At 38.6% G+C, this 22,359-nt stretch overlaps 1 protein-coding gene across 1 annotated transcript; it reads right to left on the bottom strand.

Moving 5' to 3' along the window:
- Positions 1–536: 536 nt before the first annotated feature.
- LOC126830368 (uncharacterized) lies at positions 537–11,124 on the bottom strand (the record flags this gene model as incomplete). Its single annotated transcript, XM_050560753.2, has 6 exons — positions 537–838; positions 1,244–1,496; positions 3,973–4,019; positions 6,573–6,732; positions 10,221–10,325; positions 11,062–11,124. Coding segments are annotated over 6 exons (930 nt in total), but the record flags the coding sequence as incomplete, so codon positions are not given.
- Between the last annotated feature and the right edge of the window lie 11,235 nt (positions 11,125–22,359).

A 22,359-nucleotide genomic window follows, 5' to 3' on the forward strand; every position in this document is an offset into this window, starting at 1 on the left:
TACTGGAAGGTCGTGTCAGGGGTCGTACAAGCGACTATTGACCCTACAAAGTCAGACATTGATTAATCAATCAGCATTGATGTTTCTAGTGGTTTATCCACAGTTCCGTGTAATGCACGCTACAAACTCACTGTAATAGACCGTTTCATTTGCTAATACCTCACATCATCCAGAACGCGGGTTATATAACAACTCTTCCAGATCCTAGTGTAGTAAAGACAAGTAAAACGAAATTCTGGTCTATAAAAAACGAAACAAAACAGATTGGCGAAATTATTTATCATGGACAACTTGTTCATACATCATTTTAATTCATTAGATGTAACGAACAGTCCAATTGGGGCAATAACAACTCTTCCAGAACTTGCCGTAACATACTGTTTCATTAGCTAATCCTTCATTTCAACCAGAACGCTGGTAATATAACAACTCTTCCAGTAAAGACAAGTAAAACAAAATTTTGAACTATAAACAAAAACGAAACGAAATAGGATCTGTGTTTTTTAATCAAATTGACAAACTAAAGGGTTTAAATTTTATTTTTTTAAAACCCTAGGTTCAACACGGATGGACAGAGGAACATCTTCAGGTTTTGTAGTAACTGGTATTTTTCGTTTCTTGATTATTTCCTCTACCACTTCCTGTTTATAATTATACCAGGATTTATTGGCCATTAATTCAGCATAAAGAAACTGGTTTGAGGGCAGCATTGGGTTCCTCACAGCAGCCCACTCTTGTAAATCCTCCATTTTGGCTTGTATTTCAAATTGTACTGAATTTATAACCAAACATTGAACTTTACCTTTACTTATAATAAAGGTGTTTGTCAAGTTTTCACCTGGAATCAAATGAAATGGATAAATAGAACCAGCTAGGGATCAAGGGCATAACAATAATTATCAAATAGTAAGTAATTGTTTTGGCTACTACCAAAGTGACGCTGTGTCATAAGGTCTGTCATTGAGTCAACAGGTGTGGTTTCAATTCCCCGGTTGTTGGTTGTACGTGACAAGATGTAGTGTCGTCTGTCTAACCTCGTGGGCTTTCTCCGGGTCCTCCCACTGCTAAAGACCCCTCGCGCAAGTGAATTATTGAAATAAAATCGAACCATGTTGGTCCCGAAATGACCTAGTTTGTGTCGAGTGGACGTTAAACCTCATCTCTCTCTCTCTCTCTCTCTCTCTCTCTCTCTCAAAGTTTCTGGCATCTCAAGAAATTGGATAAAAAATATTACACTACACACCGACAGCGAAATAATCTCCCGCATGCAAATTAAACATGGTTACAAATCTAACATCAGCTGTCTGCTTTCTCCAATGATGACCATAGTTCTTCTTAAAGAAGCTTGGTCCACACGCATCCTCCGGTAGATGGAGTGTTGATTCAAGATGGGGTGACTTCTGACGAATCATTTCTAATTTCCTAACCACGGTACAATCACCATTGGTAATAAAATAAACATAGTCTGATACTCCCGGTATGTCACCTACAATAGACTAAACAATTTCACAACCCATTAAAAAACACATAAATAATAGCAACCTTTACAATATCTTATTACCCCCGTCAAAGACGGATGGCGTCTTTAGTACTCTGCTGCGACCATACGGTAGAATATGGCAACCTAGTTTACTGTCACACGAGTTGCTTAATAACTTGTCTAATCATACTGTGGACAACACTGGAGAGGGAACTACACATTAAAGGAGCTAAGTCTCTAACTCAATATCGTCGCCTGTCCAACCTCGTGGGTTTTCTCCTGGTCCTCCGGTTTCCTCCCACTGCTAAAGACCCCTACGCGCAAGCGAATTATAGAAATAAAATTAAACCATATGTTAGTCCCGAAATGACCTAGTTTGTGTCGAGTGGACGTTAAACCCCATTTCTCTCTCTCTAACTCAATATCATCCAAAATCTTCAACATTGAAAACACGATTTATTTGTTAAATTAAATCAACATTCATGTTGTCATCTTACCGGAAAAAGATGGGCTTTTGATATCCAATATTTAAGACAAAATAAACATTTTACCATTAGTACACGAATCGTGTACCATAATGCGCTTCAGCCCCAGTTGTATCAAGAGACTCGAGGGACGAGGCTAGACACAATGCACCAAATCAAACGGCGTATGTAGACAGGAATCACCAGACGCTAGAAATTTGAGACTGCTGGCTTATTTCGCCGAACATAACTGATTTGAAATTGGAGTAAAAAGGGAAACCATTGAATGTAAATCAGTTTATATACATTCATACTACATTATTTTATGCGTTGCGACCCACTTTTGTCAATTTCTAGGTCCCAAATGTTAGCGATTTAGCTCCTTTAAATGACTCTGATGTGCAATCAATCTGATTAAAACACGGATCCTATTTCGTTTCGTTTTAATAATTCAAAATTTCATGTTATTTGTCTGTACTCCACTAAGATCTGGAAGAGTTGTTATATAACTGCGTTCTGGATAACGTAAGGGATTAGCCAATGAAATCATCTGTTACGCGGCGACTTCTTGGCGTGCGATGCACGGAACTGTGGATAAACCCCTAGAAACGTCAACGCTGATTGGTTAATCAAATGTCTGACGCCATAGGGTCAAAAGTCGCTCGTATGACACCTGACGCGACCCCCAAAACAACTGGTCAGATCTTCATGTAGTGTAAGCCATCGGAAGTATAAAAAAAACGAAACGAAAGTAATTTGAATCAGATTGCTGTGCAATTCGACCATTTTACTCTAACTTTTTGCCAGACATAATTATTGGGTAAGGATCGGGCTTGTAAAGGGCAGATTCAACAGTCAATAAGTATCATAAATAGCTTTATAAAATGGATTCGGTCAAAAGCCCGGCTTGCATCTAGCAGGCACACATAAACCACAGCTGGTGGTTTCATTTATTACAATGAGTGATCATTGTTGAAACCAAATTTGAAGTCGGATGATTTCAGCACATCACTGTTCTTATTTAATATAACCCAGTCTAACAGTTTACCAGTGATGCTACTCAGGGCAATACCTCTATAATTCTCAGAATCGTTTAAAGATTTCTTTCTGTTTTTCGGAATAGAGATTATAGTGGATAACGTAAAATTTTGTGGATTAAATCCGTGACGTAGCATAGCTGATAAGACGAGAGACAAGTGACAATAATATAAATGGTGAGTATGAATAATATTAACACCGATAGAACAAAACACAAAAAATGGAACACAGGACAGTTCAAGATAAGTTATTCAATTGAGACAGAGAAAAAAGTTAACAAAAAACATCTGTAGTTTGGCATGTATGTGAGCGTGGCCCTAATGAGACCATTTTCCGTCGCAGTAAGGAAGCCACCCCAGTCTGACGGGGGTATAACCAACAGGACACGTCCTATTATTCTGCTCCAGTGGAGGTAATGACGACAGGCATACTTTAGTGTTGGAAATGTCCAGTCAGCAATTGAATTTCAACTGTCAAGGCTTCTATTACGTGCACGCCAAGGTGCAGCCTACATGGACCTTCGTTTTTTTCGTCCCATCCGAACGACTAGACATTGTTCCTTGCCAGCTCATCTGCCTGCCCCACAGACAAGGAGAAGAGAAGCCACACTTCAAGATCCCGGGGAACCCTAGACACCCCGCTTAATGAGCCAGCGTCTTGTTTACTAAGCCAGCAAGACTCATTGGAATTTTTGAGATAATGCACAAGCGCCGAGATTACCGCGCTGTATCATTGAGTCAACTGGTGTGGTTTCGATTCCCCGGTTGTACGTGACAAGGAGTAGGATCACCTGTCCAACCTCGTTGGTTTTCTCCTGGTCCTCCGGTTTCCTCCCACTGCTAAAGACCCCTACGCGCAAGCGTATTATTGAAATAAAATTGAACCATATGTTAGTCCCGAAATGACCTAGTTTGTGTCGAGTTGACGTTAAACCCCATTTCTCTCTTTCTCCGAGAATACATTTGATTGAATTACTGTGTATTTGTTTACCTTATTAGCTGGGTAATCCCTCAGTTCAGTTACATCCGCCGCTATTTCTAGTTGTTGGGCATCCCAAGTTTTAAAATACGGTGAAACTTTTAAAATATTCATTCTTTCTGCTCTGAGATAATCCCACGCATCTCGTAAAACCTTGTTGAAATTATCTTTCGTCATACTCAACAGTTCACATGTTGCTGAAAATAAGAATCTCTAGAAATAAATATATAAGAATACAGTACTTTAACTATCAGAGAGTTTAATTGCAATCTGATTAAAATACAGATCTATATTTCGTTTCGTGTTTTATACTTTCGATGGCCTACACTACATGAAGATCTGGCCAGTTGTAGTGGAAGGTCGCGTCAGAGGTCATACGAGCGGCTTTAGACCCTTAAACGCCAGACATTTGATTAACCAATCAGTTTTTATGTATCTAGTGGGTTACCCACAGTTCCATGCATCTCACGCCACAAACAAGCCGGTAGGATAAAAAAAAACCATAGTCTTGATTATCCATTTTTGGATTTAATCATCAATGAGCGTTGAGCAGCAGATCGGATTCCAATCCAGTGAAAATACGACACATAAGATGACATCGAGAGTTGATTATGGTAAGTTAATTAAAGATACATTATGTAAGATTTAGATAAAGAGCTAGGCATTCTTACTATAAAAGTTCGAAAATAGATAATGTAAAATGAATAATTTGAAAATTTCATTCAAATTACTTTATTCTGAGCTAAGATATTAGCCTTTGAAGGTTTGACAAGACCTGTACATTAATTACAACCACCGTACTGGTTAGATCAAAATATGACTGTAATACCCCCGTCAGACCGGGGTGACGTCCTTACTTCGCTGCTACGGCGACGTCCTTACTTCGCTGCTACAGCGACGGAAAATGGAATAAGTGCGCGTCAAGATCGCCATAAGCGTGGTAAAGGCGTGGTGGAAACGCTAGATATCGTGCAGTGGCCCAATGATCGCCGAGTCATGACATATTTTTGAGCATGTTCATGACAAACGTCAAGGTTCGATCTGACCTGGAAAGCTGTATGAACGCGACTTTTTTCAAGTTTGTAATTTTTTGGGACATTGTCTTGCGATGTGTTCATGTTTGCCGGCGACCTTATGCAGGTTGCCGTACGGTCACAGCACTTCAGTAAGGACCCCACCCCGGTTTGACGGGATATTCCATTGCGTGTACCTACTTTTACTGTAAACTGTAGCAGTTCTCTTGGTATCTCTCATTAAAGCCAGTTCACCAAAATAACATCCCGATGTAAATTCCTTTATTTGACGTACTACCTTTTCCCCTGTGTAAAAAGATGTAATATTTGAAATGCGGTAGATTAGGATGTGACGCTAGTTTTCTACAACATAAACTTCTTATGTCCTTTAATTGAATAACAGTATATTTCCGGAGCTTCGGTTGGAATCTCAATCTGATTAAAACATAGATCCTATTTCGTTTCGTTTTTTATAGTTCAAAATTTCATTTTACTTGTCTTTACTACACTAGGATCTGGAGGAATTGTTATATAACCCGCCTTTTGGATGATGTAAGGGATTAGCCAATGAAACGGTCTGTTACGGCGAGTTTTTGGCATGAGTTGCACGGAACTATGGATAACCCACGATAGACACATGAACGCTGATTGATTAATCAAATGTCTGACGTCATCGGGTCAAAAGTCGCTCGTATGACCTCTGACGCGACCTCCGACTACACCTGGTCAGATCTTTATGCAGTAGAAGCCATCGAAAGCATAAAAAAACGAAACGAAATATAGGTCTGTCTTTTAATCAGATTGATTGAAAGCTCCGTGGACCTGCACAAAAGTTTTGTTCCTAGATGTAACCACGGGTTGAGCGTTTGGTTCTAAAAGCCAAGGCCCATTGCAGATTTCGTCAACAATCACGTGTCCTAATCCTATTTACATCTCGTGACCTATGGCAAAATCTGCAATGGACTTTAGCTTTTAACCTTTGGCTGGTTCGGATCTTCCCTTAAAAGGGACCCCAACCCCAACCCTTTCAGGAGGTAGGTGCGCCTTCTCGTGGGTTTACTCCGAGTACTCCGGTTTCCTCCCACAGGAAAAACCCCTACTCATGCGCTAAGATAATAAAAATGAAAATAAGACGACCTGTCTGCGATATCCCCTTCGGTGGAAGCGCACGTTAAACACACAGAACAACAACAACCCTTCAAGCACCACACCGCATTCGAAGATTCGAGATTCGCCTCTGAGATAAAATGACACCGAAATATAAAGTAATATTGGACGATCTGTGCTCCAGCTTTCTCTGGGTCGCCTGTCCAACCTCGAGGGTTTTCTCCGGGTCCTCCGGTTTCCTCCCACTTCTAAAATCCCCTACGCAAGCGAATTATTGAAATAAAATTGAACCATGTGTTAGTCTCGAAATGACCTAGTTTGTGTCGACTGGACGTTAAACCCCATTTCTCTCGCTTTCTCTGGGGTGTGGTGTGGTGTAGCTTCTCATTGCTTGGGTAGTTCAAATAGCATTTTAATTGTTCTTAAATATTTAATTATAATAAATCGAGTGACGCATACCAGTTCTTGGATCGGTCATTAACATTCGAACACCCAGCTTCCCTGATGAAACAAAATACATTTTAAAACCTGGATGATCTTGTCTAATGACGACCCTCTCAGCCTCGACTTTATCATATTCCAGACATCTTGCTAAATCTCTTTTAATAGACATGGAATATTTCTGGAAGAATGGCATCCTATTTATAACTTCCTGCAAATAAAAGTATAATTCATGTTCAATAAGCTGTCCCTGTTAAAATAATAAATACGTATTCTATAATTACATTAATCAATACATGTTCTTTGAGTGGTGCAGGACGGAGGGCCTGACAAGGACAGCTGTCTAGTCGTTCGGATGGGACGGAAAACCGAGGCCCCGTGTACATATTGGCGTGCACGTAAAAGATCCCTTGGCAGTTGGAATTCGATATAAGAATAGGCCGTAGTGCCGCTGCCCCGGGCAAAATTTCCCTCATAGCACACTGTATGGCGTATGCCCGTCTTCATTAGCCCAGTTTCGGAGCAGAACAGTAGGACGTTAAACCCCATTTCATTTCATTTCTATGAGTGGTCTATGTTGTTAGAGGGCTTGGGTTGCCGAGTGGTTAGCGCGTACGCATTGTATCATTAGGTCTGTCATTGAGTCAACTGGCGTGGTTTCGATTCCCCGGTTGTACGTGACAAGGAGTAAGGTTGCCTGATCAACCTCGTGGGTTTTCTCTGGGTCCCCGGGTTTCCTCCCACTGCTAAAGACCACTACGCACAAGCGAATTATTGAAATAAAATTAAACCATATGTTAGTCCCGAAATGACGTAATTTGTGTCGAGTGGACGATAAACTCTGCCCCCCCCCCTCTCTCTCTCTCTCTGTTGTTTATTTGTCTATAACATCAATCAATACACGTTCTGTGTGCGGTCCTGCTAATCACCGACAAGATCAGACACGGGCAAACTCTACATATTTAAATCACTTCATAAAAATATGAAATAATTATCGATAACTGAAATTACACCAATACACGTTCTTTAAATTGTACATACACATCACCCCATATACGCTCTCAAGGTGGTCTTTTGTGTATTACACCAATACACGTGGTCTATGTATATTACATCAATACACGTTCTTAGTGGTGTATGTATATTATCATGTACTACTACTACACCAATACACACTCTGTAAGTGGTGTATGTATATAACACCAATAAACGTTCTGTAAGTGTTATATGTATATAACATCAATACACGTTCTCTAAGTGGTCTATGTGTATCACACCAATATACGTTCTATAGGTGGAAGTAGTCTATGTGTACTGCTTTAATACACGTTCTGGTATACCACTTCAGTTAACTGAATTTATTTCTTAAGCGAAAATACTGGTTGAACCTTATGTTTAGTTAACGTCAGGGATTGACTGAGAAGGAGTCTGCTAGTATGGTAGGCTCAGAGACCCCTAAAGAAGTTAATGTTCTCAGATAGTTTGAGGGCCCGTTTTACTCATGCATTTAGTCGTTTTTGATAAATCCTTAGGCAAAGCAGACTCTGGAGGTTTGGTACACTGGATATTCTCGAGGGGGGGGGGGGGGCGCATTCTTTTAGACTACTTTTTTTATACATTTCACCGATGTGGTTACTTGTATAGTTGAATTTTACTACATATGCTTACATTCGTATTTCGTGTAGCATATATAGCAGATCATGACTCATGCTGGCATTACACAATGGGTTCTTTGGGTTGTTTTCCTAATTGTTTTCAAATTTGAGTGAAATCTGTGTCACTACAGACCCGGGACTGTACAGTGCAGTTGACGCTTACGGCTAGCCCCCGGATCCATTCACTTTTTTTTAATGGTCTGTATGTTTGTGTTTTCCTGGGTATGATGTCCTGTCCGTGTATTTGTTTTTGCGTAAATTTTGTGTGGTGCAGTCCCCCTGCACTTACTATTTTAGAGAGCGGGACAACAGGGCGGGGGGGGGGGGGGTCACGGCGCAAGGCTCATAGTCTCCATGCTCCCCCAGGTCGTCCTTGGTTAACATGTTGTTAGTAAAAAAATATGAATACAAAACATAGGTAACGAAACGGTCAGTGGCGGCGCCAGCCACTGGTGGACACTGGGTTAAGGGGGGGGGGAAGTCTGGCAGTATTTCAGGCACCGACAATAGAGCTGACCAAATACAGTGTATTTATATCGTTAGGGGGGGGGGGGGTTCCTCGCCGCACCCCCGTCGCCGAAAAATAACGGGCTCTCTGGGATATTCTAGAGTCGATTTGTGGCATACATGATCAGCCACGTCAATATGGTTATGAAGTATAAAGGAAGGTCGGAATTTGAAGTTGAATTTGTCAAAAATCTCAAGGGGGCGCAAAAACTCTAAACCCTTAATGCAAATCACGTCTCCTTCACGTGGCCCCTGTTAACAACGAAAAGTAAAAATAAATAAATAAATAAACAATCTAGAACAATATAACCATTACTTACCTTTATAAAACCTATACGGGGGCAGATCCAGAGATTTCTTTAGGGGGGGGGTTTGCCAGGCTCTTAAGGAAATTTGACAGTAGACAATGTATGATGCCATCATCGTCTTTAAATTAGAGCTTTTTAAACAGAGAAATCCAACACCCTGTTTGATGGTAATTTTTATAATGAATTAATTGAATCACATTGTGATTCAATTCCATCGATGCAAAGCATTAATTGTGATATCACATATGTCTATATCATTATTTCAAGCTTCGAATGCCAATGCCATCCCACCATTTGATAATAAAGGATAAAGCACACGACCGTAACACTTTTCTCATAAAAGGTGTTTTTTTAAAACTTTTTTTATAATAATATAGCTGAGCAGATTGGGTTTGGACCCACCAGACCCCACACCCCCGCCCCGCACACACACCCCTGGATCCGCCCTGTTATATAAATACATCTACATTAGATTATAATAGCTGTATAAATGGTAAGGAAATATATACTAATGGTAAAATAAATACAGAATATTGAAAACATGTATAACTATATACTGCCTTGTATAACAGTGAAGGCATTCAAATCCTATTCCAATTAAATCATGGCGTATGTCAACAATGGGTATTCGATCTTCCATGGCATTGACATAATAAAATAAAGTTAAAAACGTTAAATTGTGTTTGATATATGTCTAGATGACGTGCCGTCCAATTATATTTGAAAGACTGCAAACTCAGAAAACAATCCACAACATAATATGTCAATTTCGGTCAATAAAATTTCGCAATCTCAATATAAAATCACGAACCAAATTTTCATCATCCTAGCTCAGTGCTAGACTTAACCTCTCCCCCAAATTTTTAAACCTGACCCTGAACCTAGCCCCAATACTTACTCTAACCCTAACCTACAATCTCGCCAACAATCACGTGCCCTACCCTTAATTACATCTCATTGACCTACTCTTAACAAATAGATTTAGCCCTAAAAACAGGGCCGTAACTAGCTCAGAGCAATGAGGGGTGAGGGGACGGGAAGTGTTCTCAGGGGTGTTGTAAAATTGACGGACAATGTATATCTATTTTTATTTTTTTGTCGACAATTTTTCCAGGGGTGGTGGCGAAACTTTGCCCCCTCCACCTGCGCCCCCCCCCCCCCGCGCCTTAGTTACAGGCCTGTCTATACATTATATAACATCACATTACCATTAACACTAGTATGTCGACATCGTTGCGGTCATCTTGCCGTTTGGTTAAAGCTTTTCGGGCCATTTTAGTTAAACCTCCATACGTTTTAGAAGCAGACTTATAGTCCTGGGGATCGAATGATAAAACTTCGCCATCGGCAGCGACTCGCTCAAACTTGGTATTCTTCATTTCATCTTTCTGAAGTGAAAATTGTTTATTCGTGTCGAGTGGACGTTAAACCGCATTTCTCTCTCTCTCTCTCTCTCCCTCTCTCCAACTTATAATAGGCTAGGCTAAAATCTAGACTAAATTAATGAACGTCGTGTTATCACAATCTGATTAAAATACAGACCTATATTTCGTTTGGTTTTTTTATATACTTTTGATGGCCTACACTGCAAGAAGATCTGACCAATTGTATTGAGAGCTCACGTCAGGGGTTGGTTGTATGAGCGGCTTTTGACCCTATTACGTCAGACATTGATTAATCAATCAGCATTGACGTCTCTAGTGTTTTGCCTACAGTTCCGTGCAACGCACGCCAAGAAGTCGCCATAACAGATGGTTTCATTGGCTAATCCCTCACACTATCCAGGACGCATGTTATGTAACAACTCTTCCAGATCCTAGTGTAGTGAAGACAAGGAAAACGAAATTTTGAACTATAAAAAACGAAACGAAATAGGATCTGTGTTTTGATCAGATTGGTGTTAACGGGACTTGATAATCAAGGGTTAAGTTATTCAAACACTCAAAACGAATGATTAGAAATATCTTTCGACACAGATAAGTTTTATATTGGATATAATTTTAAGTAATTCTTCTGCCCATTTATTTTCCGACTTTCGAATTGATTTTAATACAATAGTAATTAATATACCTTTAGTTGTCTTCTCGTAACTCTACATAAAGCTACAATATGATAAATCATTCGACAGAATCTTCTAAACGGCGTAGCTCGAATTTTGATATATTTTTCTTCTAACACCGACTGACGTCTAAGCCTCGATTCACGCCTCGCTTCTCTCCTGGGCTGTCGTCTTCCCTTAACTTTGCCATCCTTGGATGCACCTTTCTGCTTTTCGCTTTCCTTTCGGTAGAAAAATACTTAAATTAAGCGAGAAAAAAAAATCTCGTAGCAACGTTCAATTAGTAAATGTATAGAACAACTACTGATCTTTTAAATGAAATGAAATGGGGTTTAATGTCCTACTGTTCTGCTCCGAACTGGGCTAATGAAGACGGACATACGCCATACAGTGTGCTATGAGGGAAATTTTTCTCGGTCAGCGGCACTACGGCCTACTCTTATATCGAATTCCAACTGTCAAGGGATCTTTAGGTGCACGCCAATGTGTACACGAGACCTGGGTTTTTCGTCCCATCCGAACGACTAGACAGCTGTCCTTGTCAAGCCCACCTTCCTGCATCACTGACAAGGGGGAACCACGCCGGAAAATCTGAGTGAACTTTCTCGGCCAAAGCAGGGATCGAACACCCGACCTCCAGACTAGCAAGCCACCGTGATCCCAGGCTGATCTTTTATGAAGTAAGAATATAATAGTGTTGTGAGTCAGCGGGGTTCGGGTAGAGGTGGAAGTGATTGGTCGTATTATTACTGTGGTATAACCATTTAAAGTTGTAGTAAATGAAATGGAATGGGATTTAACGTCCCACTTTTCTGCACTGATTGGACTAATGAAGATGGGCATACGCCATACAGTGTGCTATGAGGACAATTTTGCCCTGGCAGCGGCACTACGGCCTACTCTTATATTGAATTCCAACTATCAATAGTTCTTATTCCTGCACGTCAATGTGTACACTACACACTGTCCTTGCCAGCCCCCCCCCCCTCCTGCATCACTGTCAAGGGAAATCACCCTGAAAAATCCCAGAGAACTTTCTCGACCAACACCGGGATTGAACCACGGACCTCTCCCCCCAAATTCTTAAACCTAACCCTTAACCCTAGTGTAGTATAGAGAAAAAAAACGAAATTTTGAACTATAAAAAACGAAACGAAATAAGATCTGTGTTTTAATCAGATTGGGCCATTTCGATATTCATAACAGGTCAACACCGATAAATCATCTAAAAATCGTCAATAAAAAGCAATTGTTCAAAAAATTCAATTTACCGATATGATAAGTAATTTTTCAGAAGCATCACTCGGACTTATATCTACTAAATCGGTAGATTCGATTTGTTTGACACTTTCTTTTATTTCCTTCTTATGTTTTACTTGCGATTGTTTACGTTTACGAAGTCCACCAGTCTCGAATTCATTTGCATTATTCTCAGTTTCATGGACATTTACAAGTTCGCTTTCTGTGACAACAGGGCTCGCACATGGAGAATCGATGTACAATATATTGACATCATTTGGGCCACTCCTTGAAAGTTTACTATCGCGATTGCGATTTTTACGTGAATTATTTTGACGGGATATTCCACGAGAACTAAGTATTGAAGATCGACCTAAAGTACTATCAGACGCTGTTTTTCTCCTTTCTAACAAGGTCGGGGAGATCATTTTCTGCTCAGACAAGCTATTATTTAACTTTCTAGCATATTCTCCTATAACTGGCGGAACACACTGCATCGTATTTATAAATACAGATCGAAGTCGTTCTTCATACGAACGCGTAAGAGGCACGAGGCCATGCTCCTCATCCGGCTTTCTACGAATTCTCCGAATAAGTTTCGGGAATTGTAACGCGAGTCTGTCAATTCCAGACGGTTGAATCTCCTGTATTTTAGTCTCATAAATCCATCGATCCAATCTCTCATAAATCTTTTTCTTTGTTTCGTCGATAACTTCTTTATGGAGCGACATGTTGGCTAGCAGACGAGATGGAGCACGTGTATTTGTTATTGTTTATGGGTCAAAGGTTATATCTTTTTTGTGCGGTTGCGCATTACGTTCTTCCGCTAAGAGGACACGCTTTCTACTCCGCTGTTGTAATCGTTCAAGTTCAAGTGAATTTAGATAGGTAATACCAAACCTTTTAGAATATATGCTGTCAATCACGTTGATAACTAAAACTATAAATCCTAGTGCTAACCTTAAACGAAAAGTCTAATAAAGAAGGTGAACGGGACTAAATTGATGTCTTATTAACGGCATTGGATGAATGGTTGTTCCAAAAATCATAATGATAATGCCCTCTGCTCTGCATTATGATTATATTAATTATTATATGAATGATGTAAACATGCGATGGATGTGGTGTATACTACTACTATTATCACACATTACTAAAATCATATAAACTGTATAGATTGGGCATCTGCTTGTTATGAAGTGTAAGCTTGTCAGGGCAAAAATAGTGTCTAGTTGGGATGAAAAACTAAGGTCCTTGAACTACTTGAAGTTTGGGTACTATTTCAGTAACGTACCTCTACCAGTTCCTGTGATCTATGATCATTGGAACTGGTATAGGTACGTTACTGAAATAGTACCGAAGTGCTATTGCACGTTCACAGCTGTACCAGTTCCTGTGGTCGTAGAGACTTTAAATTTTCAGAGGATATCATTGTTAAGGGGGGCTAGCCATGATCTCACACAAAGTTATTGACTGATTCGGCTGAAATATGGTGTGAGGTCATGGCTAACATCCCCTGAAAATTTCAAGTCTCTACAACCACGGTAACTGGTAGAAGTGTGAAAGTGCAATTGCGACAAAAAAAACCCTTGAAAGTTGGAATTCGAAATAGGAGTAGGCTCTAGCGCTGCTTTCAGCCTGTCTTAATTGGCTCAGTCGCTGCAGAAAAGTAAGGTGTTAAACCCCATTTCATTTCCGCTAGATTCACTTTGATGTACCGGTGGTTTGAGCAGAGTTGGGATATTATTTATTAGATGTATTTTTAAGGCCTAATAAAACTGGAAAATTAATTTTTTATTGTTTTTTCCCCCATTTATAGATAAAACAACATTGATACGATTACAAAACCCCTTCGTTAATTTTGTGCGGACAAATAGATACCGGTAATCAACAGAGAAATTAGCTAAAACTGATTTCCAGGGTTATCATCAAATCTCTTAAATGACTGTATCTTACACCAACTGTATTATTTTTTTTCTTCAATATCATTCATCATTTTGTATTTCAGGTTGAAATATCCGAATCTTCCGGAGTACATTGTTGACATTGCCAAGATGTCATATGATACCAGTAACTTGCAGGGGGGTGAAATGGATCCCGAAATGAAGGAGTTTATACAAATGGAATCACAAAGGGCCCAATTACAAGCCCAGGTTCATAAATTAACTGATATTTGTTGGGAACAGTGTATGGACAAACCTCGTGATAAGTTAGACGGTCGAACAGAAACTTGTATGACTAACTGTGTTGACAGGTTTATAGACACGTCTTTACAAATAGCCACAAGATTTCAACAGCTGTTACAAAGAGGACAATGATAATTTATTAATATTAATTTTTAAAGGAACATTATGGGAGATTAGATAAAGAGTTGACAGTTCTTGCAATAGTAGTTAAAAAATAGATAACGTATATAGGATAATCGAGTCAAATTGATCCACTCTGAACCGAGATATTAGCTTTTGAATTTTAGACTTTCATCATTACTAAAGTTGACACGATAAAAAAAAAAGTCTCGATTATCCAATTTTAAGTTTAATTACTTTTCATAAAATGTATTAATTATAAGGCTAGCGATGACATCAAGAGTTGATTATGGTCTGAATAAGTTAATTAATGTTTAATTAATAATTTAGATAACATTTCAGGCCTAAAGAAAGACCTGCAATAGGCAGATTTAGCTCTTGCATAATGTATGTTTAATATGATTATTACAATGACATCATTATTAATGTGACGTCATAATGTATGTTTAATATTAGAAGACTGTTAACGATAACTAATGGGTATTTATCACACCTTAAACACCAGTAATAGAACATATAAAATAAAAATAATTTAATGGAGTATCATAAACAATGTAAGATTATCCACCTGATTATTTTGTAATAAATTGGAAAATTGTTGTAAATACAATTATACTGTTTGTGTATTTTGTTAATGTTTAAAATGAGGTCCGCTATCACTGCTCGCTATTCCCAAATATGTTGCAATTCAATCTAATTAAAACACAGATCCTATTTCGTTTTGTATTTTATAGTTCAAAATTTTGTTTTATTTGTCTGTACTACACTAGGATCTGGAACAGTTGTTATATAACCTGTGTTCTGCATGATGTGAGGGGTTAGTCAATGAAACCAACTGTTACAGCGACTTTTTGGCGTGTGATGCACTGAATTGTGGGTAAACCACTAAAAATGTCAATGCTGATTGATTAATCAATGTCTAATGTCATAGGGCTAAAAGCCGTTCATAAGACCTCTGACGCGACCTTTTACTACAATCGGTAGATCATCGAAAGTATAAAAAAATGATACGAAATATAGATCTGTATTTTAATCAGATTGGTTGCAATTAAGCGTTGCATAGTAGGGAAGATTCACATTCAAAATTGAACAAAAGTGTACATGGGCTCATATGGTTAGGAGTGCTGTAAAAGTTTAGGCTGAATTTATGGATGAATATGGACTGAAGACAGTGAAGAGTGAGCTTTTGCTGAAAACCATGGTTACTGCCCGAAAATATGTTATTTTTTTACCTGAAATGTATCCCACCCCACCTTAATACATCTATGACAAAGGATAATTGATCATGGTATACAACATTATTGCAAGTATTAGCCTACAATCACTCAGAAACCGCCTAGTTTATTTAGTGTTATTATTGCATTGCTAACCCTTGAAACGTACGTCTTGCGCGGGTTTCAACACCTGTTTGTAAAAATAGGAGTTATCTCCCATCTATTTAGGGGTCCGGTTATAATCACTTGTATTATAAGGTCCATAGTTAAATCGATAGTGCACATCACGATTGGGGACAGTAGCAACTGCCAAACAAAACAAAGCAGAAAAACTTAAATATAAATCACTTGTATTTATTGTCCATATGTGGGGTGTGGTTAACGACGAGAACGTAGTAATATATTAACATTACCAATGAGGATTTTTTATTTAACAAGATTATATTAAATAGACGTGATCATGACTGATATTTAACGCTTTTCAAAATACACGTAATCTACCGACACTGTTGTGGTATCCTTTCACATGTTCATTATATTATTATAGCCATTTAATTTATGTTTTGTTAAAAGGAAAGTGAAATTTGTTCCGTGAATTTGTTTAGTGTATCAAACTTTTGTAGTTGGAATATGAACCATTGTAATTTCGACAGTTAAATCAACAAATCAAAAAACGAAATGTCGTTATTGACCAGGGGCCTGTTTCACGAAATTTTAACTAAGATAAAATCCAAATTTTAGTAATTTGATTGGATAATATTAGATTGATTTTAGTGCTTAGCCAATCAAAATTGAAGTATCTACTAAAGTTTGGATTTTTATCTTTAATTAAGATTTCGAGAAACAGGCCCCAGAAATAAACAGCAGTTTCAAATATCCTTATTTGTCCTTGAGCCATTAAGGTCAGATGCATCCACATTTTCCCATCGTAATACAAACAGGTCACGTTTTCAAGTTTATGACAAATGTACATCAAGTCACTATTCGGGCTTGTAGATTACACCAAGCTGATTAAAGATACATTATGTAAGATTTAGATAAAGAGCTAGATATTCTTGCTATAATAGTTCGAAAATAGATAATGTAAAATGAATAATTTGGACATTTCATTCAAATTACTCTATTGCGAGCGAAGATATAAGCTTTTGAAGGTTTGACACGATGAGTGCAATAATTTCAACCATCGTACTGGTTGTTCGAAGCTAAGTCTCGCTCCTCCATTTTTAAATTAAATCAAATATGGCTGAACGGTTCTAATCTATTTAATATCGGAGAACTCCGATGCCATCGAGAGTTGATTATGGTCTGGATAGGTTAATTAATGTCTAATTAATAATTTAGAAAACAATTCAGACCTGAAAGAAAGACCTGCAATAGGCAGATTTAGCTCTTGCATAATGTATGTTTTAAAAGTAACTACAAATCATAGTGATAAACACCTATGATCCCAATAATATTGCTAGCAAAACATCAAAACTGGCTATTAACTCACAACTTGAATATATCATAATATATCAACATAACAGTAGAAGAAAGTGTTGAATTAGTTATATATGGGCTTGGTGCACCGTCGTTGGTCATAAAAAGTCTAGTCGAAATTTTCAGCAATATCAAAATAACACTTCTGCGTAAATATTAGCTGTTGTTTGAAAGCACACTGATCAGTAGTGAATATTCGCTAGGCCGCTACAATCACTGATAAGGATGGCATCAATTAGACTTAATGAGTCGCAAATATTAACTTTTTTAGAAAAGTATTAGAAAAATAAATAAAGACGTTTGACAATGACGTATTTGTAGTTAAAAATTATTTCCTATTTAGTGTAAATGGGTATTAAAATGACTAAAAGGCAGCATTCTGCCCGAAGCAGTAACGTCTTATGTAAACAATGCACGCACCATTCAGCCAATGATTGACGCCGCGTGCTGTGACGGCACGTGTTAAAGGCAATCATCTTTTCCACAGATATTAGAGAAGACTCGTAATTCACTATGAAACAGATTGGTTTGAAAGGTGCGTTGATCCCTTTGTAAATTGTAAAATTGTGTTTATGTATGCCTAATGCGGCCATTTTAAGGGACTATCCCGATTTGAACAGAGTCTCAAAAATAAATGTCCGGGTACGTATGAAATTTAATCGCCAAAATATAGAGGAGTGGTGTATTTACCTAGTCTCAAAATTTCAGATCAAAATATTGAGTAGTTTGGACGCGAACCTCAAAACTGCTTATCCGGACACGTAACCCTTTTAAGATTTCGGGTAAATCTTTTCGTTGGGTGACCTGATAATCGATTTCCATTCCTGTAGAGATCTATACAGTGACTGATCCTCGTGCTGTACATGATAACGAAAGGTAAATTTGACCGATACATTATTTTTATAAAATAAAAGTCTGGTTTTATCGAGACACAGTATAATACAGCTTGGGGCACCGGTCTCCATTTCCAGATCTAAGAAGACTGACAGGTTTAAGTTGTTTGAAAACATATAACGTATATTGAGTTAGTTGCTCGGACCTAAGGTAGAAGATTTTAATGGATTTTAACACAAAATTAAGCAGTTTTATTCTCCAAAATATTATCGGTCAACACTTTTAAAGCGCCTAAACACACAAATTCTAAAGTTTCTAATGCGTTACTGGTTTCAGGATATTTCACTAAATATATTTTTCACAAGGGATTTCGGAACAGAAATGCTTTGACGGTTTCCCTGAATTTTGAAAGTCTTAATTCTAAACATAGTCGATTCCATGATATGGTGCAGCTCTACAATATGTTTCAATAAAAGTTATGTCCTTATTTCCGCGCTCCCTTTATAAGTGAAAGAAAATTAGATTAAATAGGCCCCTATATACATTTCTGTACATTCTAGCGCTATTAAAGTCCCCATACGTAGGCCATTAACCTTTTAAGGGGTTTGGAGAGAGAGAGAGAGGGGTGGGCTTTAATGTCCACTCGACACAAACATAGGTCATCTCGAAACTTACATACGGTTCAAGTTTATTTCAATAATTCGCTTGCGCGTAGGGGTCTTTTGCAGTGGTAGGAAACCGGAGTACCCGGAGAAAACCCACAAGGTTGGACAGGCGACCCAACTCCTTGTCACGTACGACCGGGGAATCTAAACCACACCAGTTGACTCAATGACAGACTTTATGATACAGCACGCACGTGCTAACCATTCAGCACCCCCCCCCCCCCCCCACGAGGTTGGTCAGGCGACCCAACACCTTGTTACGTACAACCGGGGAAATGAAACCACGACGAAGGGGTTTGGGCCAACTTTTGTAAATTGCTTTAAAGGGTTTAACATCCTACTGTTCTGCTCCTATACTGGGCTAATGAAGACGGGCATAAGCCATACAGTGTGCTATGAGGGAAATTTTGCCCGGGCAGCGGCACTATCGCCTACTCTTATATCGAATTCCAACTGCCAAGGGATCTTTTACGTGCATTCCAATGTATACACGGGACCTCGGTTTTTAGTCTCATCCGAAGGACTAGACAGCTGTCCTTGTCAGGCCCTCCGTTCTGCACCACAAGGGGAAACCACGTCAGAAAATCCAGGTGAACTTTCTCGGCCAATGCAGGGATCGAACACCCGACCTCCAGGCTAGCGAGCCAGCGTCTTAACCACCTAGCCACCGTGGCTCCCTCTGAAAAACAAAACACTAACGCTAGATAAACTCCCGGCTTGGATTCAATAGGATTTAAAACAGGTCCATGAATTTGGTTCACAGCATAAAGGGTGGCGACCGTCTTGTTACAGATACTTGATGTAAGATTTAGATAAAGAGCTAGCCATTCTTACTATAATAGTTCGAAAATAGATAATGTATAATGAATGATTTGAAAATTTCATTCAAATTACTCTATTGCAAGCGAAGATATTAGCCATTGAAGGTTTGACAAGACGTGTGCGATAATTTCAATCACCGTACTGGTTATTCGAAGCTAAGTCTCGCTCCTCCATTTTTAGCTTAAATCAAAATATGACTGAACTGTTCTAATCTATTTAATATCAGAGAAATCCGATGCCATCGAGAGTTGATTATGGCCCGGATTAGTTAATTAATGTCTAATTAATAATTTAAATAACATTTAAGGCCTAAAGACAGACCTTCAATAGACAGATTTAGCTCTTGTATAATGTATGTTTAAACAGGGAACAGCATAGTTTGATATAATTTTCAGTTCATCATATCTTTATAAATACTGGACGGTATAAATGAATTGAACCATTTGTGGAATGATATTCCTATTAGAGATTCAACTTTCACAAGAGAGTAAAATGTCGGCACGTCTGTCCGCCAGTCCGTTTGTTCCTAATTTTGTAACGCTCGTGTACCAGGATTCCTTTAGATTTGTTTCCAGATTATACCTTTTGATTTCATCGCCTACAAGTCAGAAGAGGGACATGATAGGAACTTGATGTCATGTAGATTTTCTTTATTCAGTCATTGCTCCTGTTATTGAAAAGAGGGAGAACACAAACTAGGTCATTTCGGGACTAACATATGGTTCAAATTTATTTCAATAATTCGCTTGCACGTAGACCTTATGATACAACGAGCACGTCCTATTATAACCATTCGGCCATCCACCTCCAACACCTCCTGTTATTGAAAACATTGGGAATAATCTACCATGATTTTGTGTTGTTTTGGGATTGTACCTGTTGGTCATAAGGGGGAACTACAGGGCCGTAACTAGCTCAGAGCAACGAGGGAGAGGGGGGGGGGCCGCGGGTGGGGGCTGGAATGTTCTCACGTATTGCCCCTGTGACAGAAACTTTACGAATACTTCACTGTGACAATTGTTAAAGATGTATTAGATATAGAGCTGGTCGTTCTTGCTATAATAATTCAAAAATAGGGAATGCAAAATGAATATATTGAACATTCCATTCAAATTACTTTATTCTGTGTAAAGTTATCACCGTTTGAAATGTGGCATACATTGTTTGTTATCGTACCAACGGTACTTGTTATTCGAAACTAAGCCTCGCTTCGCCATTTTTAAAGTAAATCATTAAATGGCGACCGTATATTTTAATCCGTTTAAATCTCCGCCATCCGATGGTCTAGAGAGTTGACTATCGTATATTTTAATCCGTTTAAATCTCCGCCACCCGATGATCTAGAGAGTTGATTATCGTATATTTTAATCCGTTTAAATCTCCGCCATCCGATGGTCTAGAGAGTTGACTATAGGCTTGTCATGATAATAAATGACTTATGTTTATATAACTTTTGAAGCTAAAATAAAGACAAGCTGCAATAGGCGCAGATTTGGCTCTTTTAATGCATCTTTAACGTTCTGTGGCATTGTATGTGCATCCTCCACCCCACTACTTCAAAGTACCCCCACCCCACCCCCTTCTAAGTACTGATGTTGGGTAATAGGCAATATTCATTATAGCCTGACCATGAGTGACCCACGTTTGCTAATGTCGGTAAGAACTATTGGCGTACGGCACTATTTGATTTATCTAAACCTATAATTAGTGTTAGAGATCGTTGTTTGAGTGACCGCTTTGCCTGGATATTTGTTCCATACCAATTTGGTCAATTTAAATCTCTTGGCCCAACCTCTTAATCCGGTACTGATGTAGGCTATATATTAGTCTCCATGCAATTAGTGTACGAGCGAATAAATCTGGACCCTAAGTATTTACCTAATATATCATGGTGACTCATTTTGGTTACCGGTTTGTGTTGAAACAAATAAATACAATCATTTTTACGCCCTCATCGTCAAAAAGATGCATTTTCTATCGAATATAAAATTTTCTCTGTTCATGACCTCTTTTTCCGTTTTAAGCACATATTTACACCAACAAGGCCTATCACAGTGTGCGAACAGTCCATAAGCATAGGCCCATTAATACCCCAGACAGGGGTCCGTATTGCGACGGTTGAACTGCGTATGCTTTCGTCTAATTGCCTAGTTGGTCGAACCTTCTGTTTTGAATACTTGAACACTGAGCTTAAAAAGTCACGGATTCTACAGGGATTTTTAACAGAGGAAACATATCATTTAATCGACAAGAGACCCATCCCAGGATAGAAGATAATTAGATTGAAACATAGTAGGTATAATAATTTATTTTATTAATATATATCTACTATCTAAAAATCAAACAACATGTAGACAATAGTTGTAACTCGCTAACGTGTAATATATGTATATATAGTGTCACCATTTATGATACAACACACGGTAGTATTCAGGCCTTCGTTATATAGAACGGTGTATTGGCTTTTATACAGCTTCATCTACAGTGTGACTGTGGTAAAAGAAAACACTATCGTTATAGCGCGCATTACCTCCTTCGACACCACCTCACTTCCTCGCGTTTGTTCTCTTTAATGGCTGTATAGATTTAGAGGTTTCTTGTGTTCATTGAAAGAATATAAAATCGACAATAATATAATATATAAAACATAATAGAAGATAACGCCAAAGAATAGAATTTTGCTGTATGAAATTGGGTAAATTTTAAGAATTATAATTGACCTAGTTACGATACATGATCACGTGATTCCA

The sequence above is a fragment of the Patella vulgata genome, chromosome 8 (genome assembly GCF_932274485.2).
Source record: "Patella vulgata chromosome 8, xgPatVulg1.2, whole genome shotgun sequence".
Classification (NCBI taxonomy): domain Eukaryota; kingdom Metazoa; phylum Mollusca; class Gastropoda; family Patellidae; genus Patella; species Patella vulgata.